We start from the raw sequence: 22,031 nt of genomic DNA, 5'->3' as shown, positions 1-22,031 counted from the left end.
GACACATCCCAACAAACCATCTACATTATAGGGATGTCCTATGGACATACCGACCTGGATATTGCGACGTCTACAGGACGTCCATAAAGGTCTTGCAGACGTGTTGCGGATGTCTCTGGGACCGTCAAAGTTGCATCCATGGATCTCCGTGATAGGTCCACAGGACGTCTTTGTTGACGTCTTTGGGACAGTGCTAGGAGTTTTTTTAAGTAGTGCAGTTTTGTGTATTGCACTGCTGCTACTTGCACCAGAACGTTGTCACCAGTTGTCTTGCACCAGTTGTCTGTTATTTCCTCCCTGTCTCGGGTCTTCACGTCACCAGTATGAACCAGCTAGTATGCGCACTTTCACTATTATCGATTGCTAAATGCAGCCTTTTTATGCCCATTTTCAGAGTCAGGTAGGGAGCAATTGCTAGCAATTATTATTTATTGTGTACATTTAATAGAAAATATCACTTTCGAATATATTGTATCACAGCTTGCTTGCTTGCATATACATTTTATATTTGTAACTGTACATACAGGGTGGGCGCTATAAAAGGTCAGTCCATTTTTGCGCGTGGAGAGATACATACTTGACGGACAGACTTCCGCTACTATAGAGTGCATAATTTGTGCCAGAAAAGCCTCCGAAAAAATTGTGGTTACCAGGCACTGCATATCAAAGTAAATACGACCACGCAAACTTTCGTCATCATGCATATCCTATGCGCTATACCGATGTGAACACGGCGGTCTCAAATTGTTGTGTATAGCATCCGCCTAGGGGCGCCAGCTGACACGAATTTGTTTTCGGTTTTGACGCCGCTAGCGCCCCTGGGCGGAAGCTGCACTCGACTAGTGGCAGACTGCTGTGTTTACATTGGTATAGCGCATAAGAACTGCATGAAGACAAAAGTTTGCGTAGTCGTATTTACTTTGTTATGCAGTGCCTGGTAACCACGATTTTTTAGGCTTTTCTAGCACAAATTATGCACTCTGTGGTACCGGAAGTCTGTCCGTCAAGTAGGTGTCGCGCCACGTGCGAAAATGTGACTTACCTTTTATAGCACCCACCCTGTATATAAAAGTAGACCTAAGTACTCGTGCCATAAGATATCACAGATTAGGTCAACCCGACGTAAGTAGGAATACAGCATAAAGTCGAGATACAGTACTGTGCTGGACAAGACTTTACGGAACACGTTCCGCTGCATTCTTTCCTCAGAGTAACACGCTAGGAGCGAATGGTACCATACAGACAAAAACAGGCGACTGGGTTACCTAAGCATATGTCTAAGTCCTTATCGTTCCATTCGATGCTACTGTGTCACTCTAAAGAAGGAATGCGCCACAGCGTGTACCGTAAACTTTTGTCCAGCACTGTACAAGTAAAATTAATGAATAAAACATGTTGCTGCAAAGAATGCCCGACTCAAAAACGCATGGGGAGAATGCACGTAAATAGGAATACAGCATGAAGTTAAAATAGAGTACCAGTAAAATGACTAAAACAAGTAGCTGCAAAAAAAGGAAAAGAACAGTCTACTGAAAAACTATGCAAATGCACATGGTACAAAAATAGGAATACAACATGAGGTAGAAATATTGTAAAAGTCAATTGACTAAAACACGTTGGTGCAATGAAAGTCCACTGAAAAACTAGACTTGTCATGTCAAATGAATTAAATGAATGACAAAAATAAAAAGTCACGTTGTAGCAAGTCGTCACTTTTTTCGATGCAGAGGCAAATTTACTGGGAGGGAGTTCCATCACTCCTTTGAACAGCGGCGCTCCTTCGCGTGTCTGAGCCAGGACTTTATAGAACATTCCACTTCCGTTCGTGTAGCTCCTGAGAACTTCCTGTTCATTCTGATTGCTTCTGAAATGAAATGAAGACAGGTGGTATTAACAGCTACGTACTGTATGGAGGTGGCTTGGGCAGTTTGAAAATGCTATATGGTATGGAAGTAGGTCAGCTGTTCGTGCAACCTATCAGTGTTTTGCCTTTCCCTTCGTGCACGCAGAACAGTCTCATTGGGTCGCTATCAAATAACGTAAAAGCAACGGGGTGATTCCATCTCAACTCAGGCGGGGTGGTCCGGACACCATCACCGATTTCATTTGAAAAATATATGCTGTACCACAACACGAATGCACACAGGAGCAATAAATATTTTGGCTCTATGTGTTGTGGTCCACCAGAAAAAAAATCTGAACGAAATTGACCCTGCGGCGGAGCTTTCTCACAGAGCGACTGACATTTTATTCCACGCCAGCGGAGGGTCCCAGAATAATTTTTTTTTGCGCAATATATCAGGCACAATGGTTTTCAGCCTTTCTAAACGGCACGGGTCAATTATGTTTTGAACTTCAATTAAGAATTGCCAAAGTTGCCCCAAAGTTCCGGTTTTGGTCATATTTGTCTCTGCGCTGTACTCGTCCTATGCATGCCATCGAGATATATGAAGTACGGGCGTGTAGGTCGAAGCGTGCTCTGTAAATTGATATCAAATTTGCATGTCTGTACCTTGTCCCCTTTTGGCAAGTCTGTGTAGAGTACAGCTATGCTCTCAAAAATTGGGTTTTTTGGACTGCAGTTTCTCAAAAGATTTCCTTCATATTTTGTAGTTATATAGCCCTGGCTATGGTCTACATGTTTCCGCAAAATGAAAGGTTCCCTCTCAACACAACTCGGAAAAGCGCTCAACAAATGTGGTGTGCAGAGCACACGATATACGTCTCGTTCGGGAGAACCACGCCAGACACTTAACAGGATTATTGGCACCTCCTATTGCCGACATCTCTGACCTTGAATGACAGAGCTCAGGATGCAGATCTACCGCAAATCGCATGCTAGCAATAACTTTGAGTCTTTCTGACTCGTTTTTCCCACTGTCTGATCTCCACTTGTGTTAGCTCCTTTACTGGAGCTAACACAAGTGGTCGGTTACTCGTGGAGTTTGTTTGTTTAGGCACAGGTGATGAGATATGAGAGCAAGCACGAAAATGTTTACATAGTACATGTTATGTAAACAGCATCTGTAGTCATCTTTTTCTTAACTTGAACACAACTACAGCTGTTATTCATTGTTTTCCTACAGCATATTTATTTGACCTCTTGAATTTAGAAAAGAAATCTCTTTAAGGGCGTTTCACACTGCAAAACAAAACACCAAACAGCGACCAGACTCAGAACGCTGTCGCCGTCTGCGTTCCGTGTTTCGTCGATATCAATGTCACACTCTCAAGACAGTGCCACCAACGCTACAACGAGACACATGTTGTTGCGGTAAATATTTTGCATGCAGTTGGTTTTTGCACCTTCGCAAATTGTATGGGAAATACGATGGGTAGAAAATCCAGCGAACCAGTAAGGAAGTATGAAGGGAAGTGTCCCAGGACCACAGCCGCCATAGAAAAAAAAATAAAAAAAAATAAAAAAATAAAAAGTAGGTTGTCACGTAACATTTACACAGAATGGTTCATTGCTTATACATACCAAAAATAACCAAGGGTGCATGAAGAGTGCAAAACTTTTTCTTCCCTTTCTGGCCAAACCAGCTATATTCTTCGGCAACACGATTTGTTAGCATGTAAGCTAAGATGTTCCTGGTAGCATGGCCCACGTCGTTTCCTCCAATGCACACAAGTTCCTGCGCCTACATCAGACAGAACATATAAACATGCATGCATGTAATAAGCTGCAATGCGAGAGCATTTGCAGCTGCATAACCTGTGATTACCGTATGCAAACTCATCATATTTATATTATACAGAGTGCCCAAGCTAAGTGTGAACACCTTTCCCCCACTCACATTGGGGATGAAGGAAATAAGCATCTCCGAAGATGCACAATGAACAAAAGAAAAAAAGACGGTGTTCTTTCACGAATGTTTAGCGAACGATCTACCAAACGGATTTTTGTTCTGAAATCTGCTACAATATCAGGTGACCGAAAAAACAAAACAAAAAAAAATAGCAAGATGTTCTCACTAGGACAACTTTGTAGGTTTTATAATTAAAATTTTAATTACTATTGAAAGTGAAGACATTGTCTTAGGAGTCTGGTGATGCCCTCCTAAGGAGTGCCATTCAGCATATGCTATGTTGCAATGATTTCATCTTGGAAAAAATGATATACAGGGAGTGTGCAGGAAAACGTGACCTGCATTTAGGAACTGGGCTTGTTGTCTACCCAACTAACGAACTTCCGTTGACGCACGATGACACACATTTATGCGTGCGAAATCTGCAGCAAAATCAATGAAGCCATACTGAGCAACGAAAACGTCAGCCTCCGTGCATCAGAATTGAGCAACATGGCTGTCGTAGGAGAGTTGTGTTTAGGCACCGATAGGGGAGTTACCGGTGCAGAAATCGAAACGATGTCCCACATGGATGCTAATTGGTAGTGCCCCTAGCAGTGCCTGCAGATAACTCTCCTGAGACCACCATGCACTACCATGTACTGTCATCACCGCCCTATTCTAATGCACGGAAGCTGACTAGGATTTTCGATTTATGAATCCCTCGATATATGAACAATTTTTCGGGGAACCGAGGATGTTCATAAATCGAGGGTTCACTGTATATACTTTATATTTAAGAGTATGTTCACACTTAGCTTGGACACCCTGTATAAAATCAATTGCAAAGATTGTGAGTTCAAAGTCTAAAGAGGACGTGCAAATTTGGTGGCTGAGCACAAATTGCTCAGCACTCCGTTTTCTGCGACAGTTTAAATATTTGTCAGAGATATGGGAAGATGACGCTCTCATTAAAACATTATTAGCTTATTAGCCAAGTGTAAATTGTAAAGTGTGCGTCCAACGCTGGGATTGTCTCATGCAACTTACACCTCAGTAAGCTTACCCATGGCATCGTTAACAGCTGCAAATAATTTCTAGTACTTGTATGTTTTAGTGTCAGAGTCAATAGTGTCAATATCCGTTTCGTGTTATCATATCAGTATATGTTGTTCTTGGCAGAAGACACTGTCTTTTTTCCTAAAAGAAAAAAAAAAAAAAAGACCAGCCACAGCAGTAACTTATATTTATACTTGAGTTCATATTTGAGATCCACACATATTATGCGGAGCAAGAACCTCCATTTCCGGAAAACAGGAGTCTGTATCTGGTCTTGCATTGCGCCCATCCTTGGTTATATCTTTCTGACTAAGTCAAACGGATCTCACGCTCTGAATGTCCACAGTACAAGAGGTATATTTTTAGTCTAGGGTCTATTCAGTCTATTTTTAGATGTACAGATGAGTGAATGTTCTTATTTGAGGGGTCATGTGGTTTGAGTGAGAAATAGGCACTCCATCCTGAAAGGAAGATTAAACAGGTGTGCTGGGCATATAAACCATGTGGCAATATGTTGCTTTCTCTTAAGAAGTCATGGCCACATCAAATGCCTTAGTCTTTGCGATCTGGTATCAGGGTTGAATGATGCTGGGTATCCTGTGTTCCTCTTGAACTCGGTGGCTCAGTCCCTTATCTGCGCTGTACTCTCTTTCATAGGCTGTAATCACAACTACACCCACGAACGACGCAATATCTGTGCCACATCTTATGTTCATAAGTGATCGCACAATCTGAAGAAAATAGGACAAAGGGCCAACGTTAACAGTCTTCACTGCCCCTTGTAAAGTGGCTTCTCTAACAGGGTCCAGCAACCTGGTACGCACAAATGCCAGCAATGGGTGCATGAACAACCAGTGCACAGAACATGGGAACAATGTCCGAAGACAAAGAGTCACCTGGCAGTCAGCATCCCACTTTAGCATTCTAAATGTATAAATATGTACATAGACTGAAAAGTGTTATGTTCCAAAATCATTACAACTACTCGTGAATTGAGACGACTAAGTACACACGGGACAAGACAACAATGAACCAAAACACTTACGAGCAACAATTTCCTTTCTTCACTTAGAGATGAATCAAACTGCTCGAAGTCTTCGGAAGATGCAAATGGCTGTTTTATTAGTGCTCCTAGTGGTTTCGCAGCCGTACTAGTGACCCTCTGTGCGCAAAGTTCATGGAGTACAGCACTGTCCCTTTGTTGTGTCAGTCACACCAGGTGTAAAAGTTGCAGGACCTGCTTCTGAAACTCTGGAAACAGCATACAGATCAGTCACAGAATGCAGTAAACTTGATGGGAACATCATTGACCACAGTCATGCATGCGCTTGGCGAAAATACAATAACTAAGATGAGACGAAGCACACAAAGCTCTACTTTCAACAGTGAGCTCCACTGACAATCACATCCAGTTTTCACAGTGGGGGAAAAGGTTATCTCTGTTTGTCAATGGTAATGATGGTATGCCAACATATGAGTGTGACGGTTTATTGGTCAATACATTTATAAAAGGAATACCTGTTGTGGAGGCAACATTTTCGTGCTGACGTGGATGACTAGTTGCTTCACCACCTGTTGATGTAATCTCGGATTGTAATAACAGCGCACATCGACCAAAGAATCAAACCAGTGCTGCTCCTATACACAGTTGCCGACCAATTTTTCATAATTGAAAGGACCACATAATCAGTCCAATTTATTGAGCAGTCCAAATTTTTAAACATTCCATGCACTGTTTCAACAAAATTTTATTTCAGCACTTCCACAGCCTTCAAATAACAGTTGACGTGCACACATGGCATAATGCTGGCATAATGGCACACAGGGTCAGTGCGCTTTGTTTCCTGGAGTGGTCAGAATTGTGGAGTCCCAAAATGCACTGTAGTGAGTACATTTTGGCACTTGGAAGAAAAAAACATTCTAATCAATGAACGTGCTCAAACCGAAAGGAGTAAGAGGAACCGGACGATTTATCCGAAACACAGTCCAAAATGTTGGAAGTGGAAATTGTTCAGCTCTATGTGGTTTTTGACGCTACCAAGATTTGTCTGAAAAATTTGAAACTCTAGTCTGAAATATTGATTGGCGACTGTGTCAACGATTGCTATTAAGCTTGCATCATTTCCACATTAATATAATTTTAGTTTTGTTTAAACAGTTTGTTTCCTTACTCATTCCAGCAAATGATGTACCACACATTTCATCTAATGTGCCAGAGATGGTGTCATGGATTGAATCATCATTGCTGCCTGCAAAGGGTGAACCACATTAGAACAAGAGATAGTACAGACCACCTGCTATATCAAATCCTACCTTGGGAGCTGCAAGGTCGAGCAATGGTCTTCTTGCCTGCAGGTTATTCCAGAAAGATATTAGTTATTTCCGGACAGAATACTATAGCCTATGACCTGTATCCTGTATGAGACATACCTAAAAATAAATATGACTTACCTGCTGCGTGGCATTCTGGAAAATTGTGAGGGATTGGAGGCACATCAGGAAGTGTGTTGTCGACGTCTTCAGAGTCGGAAGACTCAGGAAGGGGAAACACGCGTGGACGCTTCGTCCTTCCTGTGAAGAAAGTAGAAGTTAAGTTTTGTGGAAACACAAAGCATACAAACATATTTTTATTTTATTATTTTAAGGATCCATCAACAGTCTACACCTCTGTGGCGCTATACAACAATGGAGAAAGAATGGGAAAAGCAACAGAATAACACGACATACAAGGTAATATCTTCAAATCAAATCAATTTTATACAATTCGCAATGTGACTGAGAGTAAAGACAAAAAAAATAACGCAGTGTGACTTGACGTGACACAAACTTAACAACCTAAAAGAGCCATATAGCTACGCTAGTTGCTTGACACCTGTCTATGTCTGTTGTATCTTGGCAGCAGCAAGCAAATGAAAACAGCCACTGGTTGTCAACAGAAAAGAAAATGTTGACATTTGAATTAGAAGTATCAATAGCTATAAAATGTTTCACATAGAGGAGAAGCGTTTGCAATAGTGGGCAAAAGAACGGACACTGACGTTTAACGCTTCATGGCACGAAACATGCTTCAAACCAATACGAAGCAGAATAGATAATAAGAATGAACAGGGATTACCAATTGTGGGCTCCTCCGATTCCTGGATGAGACGGCATGGAGGAAGTCGCTTTCGTCTGCCATCGTCGCTCATGTCTGAATTTAAGTCCGAAATATACTGAGCACGGTCAAGCTTGGCATGAGCTTCAGCATACGTTGCTGCAAATTTACAAAAAAATTGTCACTGGGATTACGCAGTAGTAACATGATGCATTTTTAAATGCAGATTTGTCCCCACAATTTGTAATTCAGATAGGATGCCGCAGTTAAAAGATCAGCAGCCAAAGCTCCACATGCACGCTTTAAGGAAAGGTGGACAATGATATACCCTTTAGAGTGATAATGGCTTGTCATAAATGTGTCCAGTCTGTGTGGTACTCCTAAATCCTTACATGCTAACTTTGCCGCCCTGGGTGGCGAACTGGTACCATTCACGTGCACAAATGAATTGTCCAAATGAATTGTCCTAGAATCATGCGGTCAACGACATTTGTTCTTACTATGTTTTTTGCCACCTTCTGACGTGCGTGTAATGTAACCTAAGTTTGATTATGTAAATTTTTGCGAAGTGAACTCAGAAATTTGCCAAGTAAAGGTCACTTTTTTACCTCACCAACATGAAGATCATGCCGAATTTACTCTAATTCATGATAATTAACAGAGATACTCAGAATCTATCCTATCTGAAAAAATAGGCGAACATCACGCTTCTCAAGGCACTTCAGTATAACGCACGAGGACTTTTCGAGCGCAATCGCTGTTAGTCCGACGAAAGGAGGTTTGAAACACAGCCCACAGAGTGATAGCATACCTGCCAACTTGGGAACTTCCAAATTAGGGAGATTTCAGAAGCGGGTGGGTGGTGTGGGGGAATTGCGAAAGGGAAAGTATGGTCCCAGCCGAGGCCAGACGCGATAAGCTATGTGTGTATTGTCTCTCTCTGCTGTGCCGGTGTGGGCTGGGTTTCCAACCTCCTTTCGTCGAGCTGACGATGATTTCACTGAAAAATTTGTCGCACGCTATCCTGTGCGAGCTCCGTAGAGCATGATTTTCAGCTATTTTTTTCCAGTACGATAGCTCCTCAATATTCCTATCAAGTATCATGAACTTGAGTAAACTCGGCACGCACTTCACATTGCTGGGGTAAAAAAGTGACCTTTAGTTGGAAAATTTCAGAGTTCAGTTCGCAAAAATTTACATAACATGCATGTTACATAACATGAACATCAGGAGGTAGCAAAAACATAGTAAGAACAAATGCAGTTGATCGCATGATTCTAAGTGGCGTAGTTGTTTTATTAAAATTCAATGACGTTTTCTGGGACACCCTGTATAATGTACTAACTGCCATTGCAAATTAGCCCAAATGCGAGAAAGTATTCGACAACATAGCACAGGTCATGCACTGAATTATGAAAGAAGCATTACCTTCGTGTGAAACCAATTTCCAATGGGAAAGTGTGCAAGGCATAGTGTGAACATACAACCTATATTTTATTATTGATATGCTCAACTGAATTTTATTGAACATTTCAACAAAACTGCTCAAAATATATAGCTCACTTAACTTCATACTGAGAAGCAAAAAATAAAGGGAAGGGTACAAATTCAGTATGGTGCTGCCACTGCCAGCAGTAGAAAGGGCATTTTGTGGCGGGGCAAAGTAGATCTTTGTTGGGCACATACTTCAGGTCACTAAATTTTGCGTAATTGAAATTTGATTGCAACAATGTATACAATGTAAGATGTAATAATAATAAATGTAAGATACAATAAGATACAATGTATGGGTCTACTCTTGGTTTGAGAACACATATTTTGGATTATGTGTGAAGGATAACTGTTCAATGCCATTCCAGCAATGATGACAATTCGATAACAAATATTGAAATGTGATTTCTTGGTAAGTCCGTTACATTGTATGTGAAGTAGAATTTTTGCCAAAGATTATTCAATTATTTTATTAGTTAATAATTAACTATTTGAACTGGCCAAAGAAATATTTTAGTGGTTCCGCTCCAAGGTAGTGCCTAATGCTCCGGTTTGGCTAAAGTAAACTATTAATAATTGTTCCTGTTGCGGAACACACAATGGGAAAAAATAAATATAGTTCAGGGATTCTAAGCTATTATAATAGGTGGAGGCATAAATGAAACATATTGAATAAACCAGCTCTGTAACCAGTACCAGTGACACACAGCAATTGATTTTCCATTCTGTACCCAATGAGCAGAGGATGTGCAACACATGTACTCACAGAATACTCCCATGACTTGGATGTCATATCTGTCCCAAGACTCTTGTGGTGGGGCACTTTTCAGGATCAGCTTTTTTGCCTTGTCTGAGGGCAACTTAGGCCATTTGCATATTGTTCCTTGAACCCATGACCCGGGTACCACTTCCACTTGTTTTTGGTTAACGAAGTTCACAAGAATGTACATACCTAGGAGAACGTCAGAACTTAAGCACTGCACACTGATAGAGTTTGGTTCCATTGTACACAAGCTACATAAAACAAAATGGTCTTCTCGTTGACGTAGTCGATTCAAAAGTGTCAAGGTACAACAAACCGAAGCGTACAACGATCTTTCACACCTGGAGACCACTTAGTGGAGCAGTGGCACAACCACATGTTTGTCCTTATGAGGCATCATTACCATCTTCTTAGCTCCCGCTAATGGCCAGCACTTCAGATGAGACAACTGTGACACAAGGTGTACACCAACACGCGAGGATTCGAAGGGCTGATTATAGAGGTCTGTCCTGGTACGAAATTCCTGACCTATGATGCAAGGCTCTTGCGTAGAACGTAACATGGCGATATTGCAAATCAGCACAATCTCTCCAGAGGCAGTTTTACAACAGTTGTCCCCTTCTGCAGCCCCAAAGGTGTAATCAGAAACTTTTGCGAGACGATATTCTGGGCCCCTGCATTCAGGTAGTAGTGGTCCACTATTGTGCTGTTGAGAGAATGTAGCTTTGCTGGTTGCCAGAGAGTGTTTAGGAATCAATGCACTCTGTCTCTCAGAAAGCCTGTTGAAAAGCTGCTCCAAAGGGCCATTATTTTTACGCAGCAAACGCTTCAGACACTGCATGTAGTTCTCAAACGGGAACGCACTAAAGTTGTCTAGGCAGCCGTGAGCTTTTACATCTTGTGAAATGTGTATAAGACAATGGACATTGAATGAGACGTGGTGATCTCCATACAAGGATCTGAACCCAGTTACAAAGTGACGCAGTAGAGCATCAGCATATTCTGCATGATGCTGACACATTTCTTGATTTGCCAAAATGAAGATGGCGCAATGGAGGGTGATGAAATTATTGTATGCAGCTTGAGGCAGCACACATTTCAGAACAGCTGGCCCTATGTAAAGAAGCATGGTGCGGAACTCGGTGGCCTTCCACCTATCTAGTTCGGCGACCGACCTGGGTTTTCTTGCAAACTCACGAGGCATGTGGGGTTGTAGTGCCACGCACTGATCTGATAAGAGGTGTCTATCAGTGGGGCTCAATAGTGGTCTCGGGCCCGTAACCCACATGTTCAGCAGTTTTCGCATCACGCCCAGGCACACCAGATGCATATAATCCAAGGGGGCACACATCATACAGTCAATTTCAAGCTTTGTCAGAATACTTTCTCCTTTGTGATGTTCAAGATCATCTTGGTTACTAAAGCTGTGATTTGTTCTCAGCGGAGCTGCCATTTCGAGGTAACACATTCGGTTTGTTAAGTATTCGCCTTCCACAGTACACTTTGGGCAACCAGCCCGGGCATTGTGGCCTTTTGTGCAAAAAATGAATGCTCGTGCAGGAGCATCACACACAATACTCTGCAGAACTACAGTATAGTGCTTATTATTAATAATGAGTCCTGACTGGAGGAGCTCTTTCATGTCCTCAACAAGCTGGGTGAGGAACTCATTTGGACATGCTGGCTTTTCGGTCCCTGCGTAGACACCAACAAGAAATGGGCTATCTGCACCGGGTACATTGGCTAAGCACTGTATAGGCCATAGCTGTTGCCTCGAGCTCTTACTAATTGGTAAGCCATCAACGTTAAGGCGCAGCGGTATACAGGCTGGTAGATTGCTCACATGGGATAAGGTGGTGGTTAGCCCGCTAGCAAGGCCAAAATGGCAGTAGGTTCCAGTGCCCATTCGCGAAGTTCTCGATGCTGTATTACGAGGTGTACACAACAGGGCACGTGAATCACTAGGAAACTCTGCGTGGCACGGGTGACTTTTCAGAATCTTTAAAAGAGCGCTGACAGCTGCGTGCGTTATATTATGCTCAATTGCCCAACGCCTTAGAGGGCTCAGAGAGCTCAATAAATCTGAGCGGTCTTCAGATCGTTGTTCGGTATCCAGTTCTGTTATACCCCATCCGGGTGTCACGTTTGCGTTCTCATTTAGCAACGTTTCCGTTTCCAAATGTGCTACACTCGCCGACGCAGTCAAAACCGCTTCTTCAATATTCGGTCTTACGGCACATTCAACCGAAGAACCGCTATCACTAGACGTTCCTTCTGCGCCAATATCGCTTTCCAAATGTTCGTATTGAACAGTTCCTTCGTTAATCGAGCAGCAAGCGTGACGGTCGTTGTCTTCGTATGAGGTGTCTGCAGAAATCGCTGTGAGAGACTCTCTCACTTCCCGCCGCGCCTTCATATACACATAGCGCTTACCACGCACCTTTGGCATCGTTACCACTTCGCGTATCTTTTCACATAGAACTGCAAAAGCTCACCTTTGAAGCTCAACAAGTACAACAGACCGCAACTGACGCAACAAAGGCAGGAAAAGGCGCGCAGATGCATAGCCTCCTCTATACTGATAATGCCTGCCCAAAGAATCCGCGCGCCGTTGTTTGGCGGCGTCGTGGCTGTTTCGTGGGAGTGCCGCGGCGCGGCGCTTTTACCTAGAATTGAGCAGACGACGTTGCGCATTGACCTACACTAAGAAGCGCCGCAAAGTAACCACAAAAGCATGGAATATTCTTTAAAAAACATTTCATTTTCGCATACGACTGTGTTATTCGGTCCAGATACACTTTAATTGCCCGTTTCGGCTACCTTTTTATCCACTCTAGGCGCTATTAGCCAGAAATGCTTCCGAAAAGGTTGAAAAAGGTCGCAGTACGTGGCTGGCTGTCCGCGTTAAACTCATAGGCGATTTTAATATCACCAGTAAAATGACAGAATTTTTCAAGAACGTTTATTCGAGCTTCCTCTAGAGTTTCAGACACTTCGGAGAGAGTGGCATTGAGATAAGCGCTTTAGAGAAATCATTCCTATCTGTAACAGAAAGCGCATAATTAGTAAGTACAGGCCTCACGAACTTGGTGCACGCTTGGTTTCCCTTTTTGCTGTGGATTGCTCATCACTGTCCTGACGCATAAACAAATAAGGATCGCTGCCAGAGTCCCTAGCTACAAAGGCAGCCACGACTCAAAGTACGCTCCACGTAATATTAGCAATCCTGGAGGGTTCAGTAGCACATCAACGCACACCAATCACCGAAGAAATAACAAATTGCACAAGCGACCCGGACAAGAACACATAATGCATGCTTTCTCTCTTTCTCTTTGTTGAATTGCTGTTGTGGTTACCTTCCTTTCATTATTCACGATTATTGAGTCGCCGCCTTTCCATCCCCAAGTGGCACGGCGAATACAAAAAGCAAAGGGAATAGCGGTGTAGATAGTAGAAAATTATGAAAGGAAAAAAAAAAAAGAAAAGAAAGAAGAAGATGAGGGAACAACCGGGCTCTGCAACAACTAGCTAACTTCGGGGACTGTGCAAATGCGAATCGTGTCCTGCTCACTGTATATTATCCAAAATTTGCGCCAAAATACGCGTTGTTATTCCTTTCTTTTTAAACATTTTACTGAGATTCCAAGCCAGGTTATGCAGCACAGGCCCGTACACTAAGCATTAGTTCGGCGACTTTCGTCCGTTCCTTCCCAGTTGGAAAAACAAAGTGGAATCTGAAGTGGTTTAAACAGGATCCACTTAAAGGCTAAAGTGGTTTAAACAGGATCCACTTGAAGGCCAAAGTGGTTTAAGCAGGATCCACTTGGAGGCCAAAGTGGCCAAGCAGAGATCCACTTTGGGGCTAAAGTGGCCAAGGAGGGATCCACTTAAGGCCAAAGTGGTCAAGCAGAGATCCACTTTGGGGCTAAAGTGGCCAAGGAAGGATCCACTTAAGGCCAAAGTGGTGAAGAATTGATCCACTTAGAAGCCAAGGAGGTCAAGAACGGATCCACTTAGGGGCCAAAGTGGTCAGAAATGTACCCACTTTGAGGCCAGAGTGGTTCAGGATGGAAGATCGAGAGGTCGAGTACAACGGTACATCATCACTCTCAAATTAAGTAATAATATATGATTGGGGAATTTATTGGCAGGAAAAAGAAAAAAATGATTAGGACAATATATAATTAAGAAGAACGCTTCGTGTTCGTGTTGAGGAAGAACTAATTCAAAGCAATTCAAACAAGTGAAATTCTATCACACGAACCGTATCGAAATTATTGCAAGTGAAATTTAAATGAAAACTTGAAATTAAAATTTATTCCGAACAAATCGACCGAGGAGGAACGTCGGCCGCGACATCGCCAAGAGGGCGCGTCGTAATACGTCTCCGTGGCGCACCACATCGTGGCTCGTGCGAGTTGAAAATAGTTCGCGTCATTTCAAATGTTTGTGAACGTATTATCCTCAAAAGTACATGTGCCATGCTACCTTGCTATTTCACCTCTTACTGTAAGCCATTTTTAATGCATTCCGTACAACAATCAGTGGATGTATGTCGACTCGTCCTCCAGAAGCGAGGGGGGACGCCGGCCGCCGGGACCGCCAACGGTCTCCACTCTCCAGTCTCTCACGAAATGTTGGAGCATCGGGTTGTGCGCGGTCGCTCTTAAGTACTCGGCGTCATTCGTGCTTGATTTCGAGGATTTTATCCGTCTCTAAGGTCAGTAGTCGATTTCTCAAGCATTCCCGTTTTTTCAACACCGCTGTGCATGTTTTTACCCTTGCACTCGCAGGCACCGCGGCCGTTGACGGGAGGATCGTGCTCTCAGTGTGTTGCCACACGCGCTGTGTCCAACGGTATGTAATATATTTTGCTGCTCAAATACGTTGACATGCGGCTGTTCCAGCAGCTTTTGCATTATCTTTCGAAATGTTATTACTTGAAGGTTACCCTCGTTCGACGCGACTGGCATAGGGGCGTCGGCATTTGGCAGGTGGACAAAACGGATTCTCAACGAAGCTGGACAAGAAAGGCAAGCTGGACGGGCATTAGAAATCTCCTACGAAAAAAAGCTTCATGCCATTTTTTTCGTCGTCACTGTTCGGACATCGGGAGACATCTCTGTGAACTTTCTCATTGTGGATTTATGGTGTGTGTTGATGATTGACAGAATACCTTCACAACATGTAAGTGCTTATTACGGATTCTGTTCTTGGCATTTCTATGTCCTGCTAGCGATTTTCAACCGCTTGGTGAATACTCGCTCTTATAAAAACTCGCTCTTATAAAAACATCACAAATAACTTTCACAGTTGTATTTGCCACTTTAAATATTTTCACATCTACTGTATTTTTATGTGTGTAAGAATAAATGTTCACGCAGGAACGGTATTTTGTGTAACTCATTTTTACAGCGAAAACATGCTTTCTGATGCAACAGAATAATCACTGCGCATTCAAAAAGTGCATCGGAAATTAGAATTTCAGTGTGACTTTAATGGGAAAATCCTTGATGCTGTTGGCCAATGGGAAACTATAGGCAGACCTCCAATTGTGCGACTGGTTCCACTTCACATTCACATTTAAAAAATTCGTCGATTCGGAATGATAAATTTTGGTCACTTTCAATGAAAATTGTGTATGTGATCTCCGCTTAAACCGAATAAGATTTCTGGTCTGGGAGTGTGAGTTTGTAGAGTTAACTTGGACAGTTAAATACATATGTTGTGTTCTGCACTGAAGTAAGCACTGTTGTACTTACGCCTTCAGGTTCACGTTAATGTTGTGTGATTATGTACTGAACAAAATACTGCAAATGCTGTTATAACGTTCCCTGCTTTACCACGTGCAGTGTCATTTCTTCCTCCATGTACACACTATGCAGCAAGGAATGTTTTCTTTCACCATCTACAAGTTGTTTGGTTTATGCAGTGATCCCTACCTCAGAAACCAGTTGGAGCTGGACCCACCTAGAAAGCCACTTGCAGCCCTTTCCACTCTGGAAACCACATGTAAGGACATCCAGTCTGGAAACCACATCGTGGTTTCCAGAGTGGATCTGCTTGCAAGTGGGTTTCAAAGTGGACTTGGTTACAAGTGGTTTTCAAGGTGGATCCAACTGCAAGTGGTTTCTGAAGTGGGAATTGTTTCATAAACCACTTACAAGTGGTTTCCAAAGTGGACATGGTTGTAAGTGGTTTTCAAAGTGGATCTCAAAGGGGTCTAGCTGAAGTGGTTTCTCAAGTGGGAATTGTTTCATAAACCACTTGCAAGTGGTTTTAAAGAGGATCCACTTGCAACAGATTTCCAACTGGGTTTGTTTCAGTCGTTGTACTTCAAGACTTTCTTGGGAATAAATGTGCACAGGAATCCCCGTTCTGAGCTATATTCAACATTACGAATGAAAAAAGCGGCTTGTGTCAAGTTGCACAACTGAAATAAGCCAAAACCTGCACGCTTCCAATGCATTTTCTACGGCGCGTAATTCTAGGTAAAAGCGCCCCCTTGCGGAGAGAGCAGACGACGGAGCGAACGGCCTCTCCGTCGCCTTTGGGCAGGCATTATCAGTATAGAGGAGGCTATGGCAGATGATGATGGTGATCACGATGTTGATGGTGCTCCCTCCTCAAAGCAGAACCGCTTGAGAGTCTCCGTGGAGCAGACGACGCGCGTATCTGTGAGAGAGTCGTTGCCGATCATCTAGAAATACTTTTATAGTTCATCATAGGAGAGTTTATTCCGCGCATTCTAGTTTATTAATATTCTACAAATAATATTGTATAGATTCCATCAAGATAACATAATTAATGCATATCTGTCAGTGTGACGTCGTGTCCATGTAGTGCAAATGTTACATATATGACAGCGTAGTTGTGATATTACCAATGTGCTGTGATCTGATACGATGATACCCCTTCGCAAGTTTGTGCTACATTACAAAAAGAAGAACCCGACGATATCCTGTGGATGTCTAAAGGATGATGGGTTCCGGATCGTTCTGGGACTTTTATGGATATTTCAGCTACGTCCAGAGGACGTCCACGGGAAATCCAGCATGGATCAGGACGTCTGGAGCAGTTGTGGATGTCCTGGGGACGTTGATGGTTTACTGGGATTGTACGCTCCATAAAGAGAAGTGTAGACCTCGACAAAGTGCCTTAGCAGCTTTTCAGCATAATCAACATAGTCTTTAGATAAGACAGGGCTGCATAGGATGGTTATGGCTGTGTGCAATACCATGTAATTTGAAAAAAAAAAAGGTCCAGGAACTAGCGAAAGCAAAACTATGGGTCCAGTGTAGAGCAGCAGCGTCCTAAACTCTGTAGCCTTCCATCTCTCGAGCTCCGTGAGCGTACGAGGTCGCCTGCTAAAATCTGAACACATATGGGGCTCAACTTTAAGGCACTGAACAGATATTTGGTCTCTTACGCTGCTTCCAAGGCGGTACGCCTTGTCCCCTTTGAACCACAGCATCAGAAGTTTGTGCATTACCCCAAGACACACCAGATGCATGTAGTCCAGTGGGACTGCTTTAACCAAATCAATCGGCAAGTTCTTTAATATGGTGTCAGTTATGTGGTGGTCCTCATTCACACGACGACGAAATGCATCATCGGTCATTGGTTGTGCATCCAGTTCAGGGAAACAAACTCGACCGTTCTGGTAGCTCCCCTCCGTAGTACATTTCGTACAACTGAAATATGCGTTGTGACCCTTAACTCCCAACACATAAGCTTTTGCTGGTGCATCGCAAATAATGCCGACTAGAACCACTCTGACAACATTCTCTTCTATGAGCACTCCGTTGGTCAGAACATCACACAGCTCAGTTACAAATGGCTCAAGAAAGGTGTTGGCAGAAATGCTTTTCGACTTGCCATAATAAACACCAATTGGAAATGGGGAGCAGTTACTGTTTTTGATTTTGCACAATATTGGCCAGAATTGATCTTTTGTGCTCTTTGTCAACGGTAAGCCATCAATGTTCACGTTGATAAGAATTCCCTCGCTTGAAAAACGCTGCCCTTTCAGTGTATGCTGCAGGCCAACAGCCAGTCCAAAGTGACAGTATCTGCCTTCTGCCATCTCGATAATGCAACTCGCTTCTCGTGGTGTTATCAGCAAGGTTCTAGCACACGACGGTAGAGTTATGAACGATGGCTGGGACCGCAGAAGAACAAGAAGTGTTGTTAGATGAGTGTGCGGCACTGCAGACTCAACTGCCCATTGTCTCAGCCGGTGCTCGAATGAGACTTGGGGAGCAATTAGTGGGTGGTCTGAGGGGTCGGGACTTGAATTCTGTTCGACTTCACACTGTTGGTGTCGTTGCTCTCTCTGCACAGTAGTTAGGTTGAGATCCAGTGGTAAGATTTGTGGCACCGTGTTAGGAGTCCCTGCTGTTTCCTGTGACTCTGCGGTTGTTGAAGCGGGAATTCCACTACTGGCTTCTCTGCTTATTGTACTACCAATTGCGCACAAACTCTGTTCAATTCCGCGCCTTACGCGACGGTGAAATGTCGTTTTAGACGGCAGCATTTCTGCAAAGGCACAGCGTCTCACACAGCGAGCCTCTCAAATTCATGTGCGAGGATTGCACGTCAATTTCTTTTTTCCAATCAGAGCTGGGAACACGTTGCAAGGGGCTTGCGCTTTTACAGAAACAATATAAACATACCTTCTTCCTTGTCCATCACTGAAGCTCGCCGCTCACCGCCGACGCTCATTCGCTTGATACATGCCAATCCAATATGGCGGCTACAGTGACAAAGAAACGTACGCTTTCGCGCCACATATTTGGATGCAGTTTCAGCCAGCCGCATCTGCGTACTAGTTTAACTTCACGGCTTCGCGTTACGAGGTTCTCTAGATATTTCCATTTCGCTCCCGCCAAGGTACAAGATGACATGGTTGCGATTATGAATACTTTTTTAATGGTTTTTGGTGCTTTCAGTAATGCTTCAAAAGATGCAGGGCGCTTTTCTTGAAAGTGCCATCTGCCGCGAACGCACACAGTTATTCGTCCCGCGCTCTGAACGCCCCTATAAGATGCTCACATGGGACGCCTAGGGGATATTGTATAGCATATAACAAAAAGCAAAGTAATTGCCTGCCAAGCGCGTTCCAGGGACGTTCCGGGGACTACAATCGCGGGACGTCGGACGTTGGGACTTTTTTCGGACGTCCCAAGAAAGTTTCGTGTTGTCTGGGAAGTTAAAGATGAATGACGAAAACGCAGCGCCGCAGCAGCCGGCAGGAACACAGCAACCTGCTGTGGAAACCACGGATGTGAAAGAACGACGTGAAATATGCGCTCATGACGAAGGTCCTGCAAGGCACAAGACAAGTAGTATTCTGTCTCCCATAACCAGTAGTTTCACAAATCTCCTGAAAGTCGACAGGCAAACGTTAATTGACCACCAAATGTTTGATCCTACCTTGGAAGAGCCCCATTTCAGGGCAAAAGAAGGAACAGAGAAAAGGAACGTAAGGTTCTTTTTGAAGGAAGGAGTTCTGTACCGTTGCTTTTACGGGAAGAGAAGCGTCTTTAATCAGCTGGTAGTACCGCAACAACATCGCGAAAAGCTCCTTCAGCTTTGCCATACAAATGCGTGGTCGGGGCACCTAGGGTTCATGAAGACTAAGAAGAGACTCTTACAAGAATTCTATTGGCCTTGTTGCTTCAAGGCAGTCGACGAGTATGTCAGATCATGCGATATGTGCCAAAGGGTTGGTAAGCCTAATGAAAAGGGTAAAGCTTCGCTAACGCTAGTGCCGATAATAACTGAACGCTTTCGTCGTCTTGTGATTGATGTGGTAGGACCGCTGCCGGTTACTGAGCCGGGGAATAAGTACATTTTGACAATGATTTGCCCCGCAACAAAGTTTCCTGAGGCAGTCCCCATGAAACAAGTAACTTCACCAGAAGAAACTAAATTTCAGAATTATTTCACAGCAAATGAGGCTTCACTAGACAAGCATTAAAAGTGAAGATTTAGTACACATGCACGACACAATTGCTCTGCACCTCCGTTCTCATCAAACAAGTAGCTCAAGGTAAAAGTCAGAAGCACAATCGTGCCGTAAAGCTTGCGGCACAATCGGAAGTAGTTGGCGCCTTCAGTAACCTAACTACTGTAGTTAACTACTTAAAATAGTAGTTTAACTAGTAGTTGCCACTACATTTCTGCAAGTAGTTGATAACTACTTTTTAACTACAATCAGGTAGTTTAACTAGTAGTTTAACTACATGTTGTTAACTACTGGCCATCACTGCCCAGGTGAAAAAATTTCCTAAGTGGATCCGCTTGCAAGTCGGTTATGGAACCAGGAATTGATTGCTAGCTTGGAATGTATTTCCAGCTAGGAATGAATTCCAGCTAGGAATTGCTTTCCAGCTGGAAACACGTTTCCATTTTCAAATGGATCCACTTGCAAGGCGGTTATGGAACCAGGAATCGATTCCGAGCTAGGAATCGATTCCGAGGTTCCTTCGGAACCCACTTGCAAGTGGTTTATTGAAGCCGAGCCAGGTTTCAGCATCAGTTTCTATTCCGAACTGCTGTTGCGGCTCTGCCTTCTTTATTTCAGCAGCTGACACAATACATTCAGAGTCCGAAACGTCTGACTCGGAGAAGTCTTCGCTGTCGTGGTGTCTTTTTCTTCCCACCTAGATGCAAAATGAACAAACGTAAATATACCGTGATCACATAAAATATGGACGAATTTACATCAGTTGTTGGTGCCCCATGGGCTTTGGCGGCGTTCTTTTTTGCAGCTAAAAAAAATACATGTCACGAATTGGTACTAATAGACATCAATGCTACTTCACCTGAAGATGACTTAGACTCACCAACTGTCAGCAATCCTGTCCATCCCAAAGCTGCAACACAAGACAGAAACAATGAGTGAATAGGACTGCTGCTTTTTCACTTGCCGTCCGTGTCCTCTGTTACTGCTTCGAGATGAATAGTCAACTCCAAGTTCCCCACATTCTTACTTTAGTATCTACAATCCTATTTTGTGCACTTCACAACACCTGATAGCCAGTAAAAAGTGCTTCTGTCCATACCCAATTGTGAGTGCACTGGGAATTCTGTGGGAACTGTGTAGCAGCTTTGCTGATTTTTGCCAGGCCCCCAGTATTCATGTATTTCTGCATGAGTAAATAAAGACAACAACAATAATAATAATAACAATTCAGTTTCATTGAAAAAACCCGTAGAAAAACATGTTGCAAAAGTACACCTAATGCCATGCATAAAATTGTAAATGTTTTGCTGCAACACTCACACAGCATTTCTCACTTCAATCGCGCTGGCCCTTATTCCGCACGATTCATAGTATCTTGCAAGCGTCCTCCATTTTTATGACGAACTGCCAGCTAAAAGACAAGACACATAACAAAGTCAGTTACAAGCATGCGCAGGGGCTCTTGGAGTTCCCCCACTAGCTAGCGTGCACTTACGCTATTTTAAATAACAGTATATATATAACAGTGAGTAGATCTACACATTCAGATAAACGTGCATAAATATCAAATCATAATTTACTCACCATCGTAATTGCAGTCACATGCGTCGCTCGTAGTTTTTCGTGATTTAGCTGGTGCAGAATTTGTAGAGACAAAGAAACTATGCAAAATGCAGCACTTGACAGTAGAGATTCAAAGACATTCACGTTTTTTGCCCGTCTTGAAGAGTTGAAAGACGGGAAGTGCTACCAGCCACCTACCGCTCGCGACATTTCAAAACACGTACTGATGCAGATAGCGCTCAGTCTGCTCCACTTGTCGACAACGAGGCCGTTAAAGTTTCGGTTTGAAACTAAAGTGAA

General features: G+C 43.2%; 1 protein-coding gene and 1 long non-coding RNA gene across 2 annotated transcripts; both read right to left on the bottom strand.

Moving 5' to 3' along the window:
• Positions 1–1,547: 1,547 nt before the first annotated feature.
• Positions 1,548–15,217, bottom strand: LOC135382988 (uncharacterized). The gene is made up of 10 exons (XM_064612646.1): positions 12,694–15,217; positions 10,202–10,285; positions 7,966–8,103; positions 7,302–7,421; positions 7,164–7,199; positions 7,022–7,099; positions 6,369–6,422; positions 5,896–6,101; positions 3,485–3,644; positions 1,548–1,864 (listed from the first exon to the last, which is right to left on the bottom strand). The coding sequence occupies exons 1-8, from the start codon at positions 12,890–12,892 to the stop codon at positions 6,061–6,063; spliced, it is 750 nt and encodes a 249-aa protein (XP_064468716.1). The 5' UTR covers positions 12,893–15,217; the 3' UTR covers positions 1,548–1,864; positions 3,485–3,644; positions 5,896–6,060.
• Positions 15,218–21,261: 6,044 nt separating this feature from the next.
• LOC135382987 (uncharacterized) lies at positions 21,262–21,929 on the bottom strand. The gene is made up of 3 exons (XR_010419588.1): positions 21,753–21,929; positions 21,489–21,579; positions 21,262–21,351 (listed from the first exon to the last, which is right to left on the bottom strand). It is a non-coding gene; the product is annotated as an uncharacterized LOC135382987 (long non-coding RNA).
• Positions 21,930–22,031: the final 102 nt, after the last annotated feature.

This window comes from Ornithodoros turicata, chromosome 2 (assembly GCF_037126465.1).
Source record: "Ornithodoros turicata isolate Travis chromosome 2, ASM3712646v1, whole genome shotgun sequence".
In the NCBI taxonomy this organism is placed as follows: Eukaryota; Metazoa; Arthropoda; class Arachnida; order Ixodida; family Argasidae; genus Ornithodoros; species Ornithodoros turicata.
Note: the sequence above shows the minus strand (reverse complement) of the source record. Positions and strands in the feature narration are given on the sequence as shown.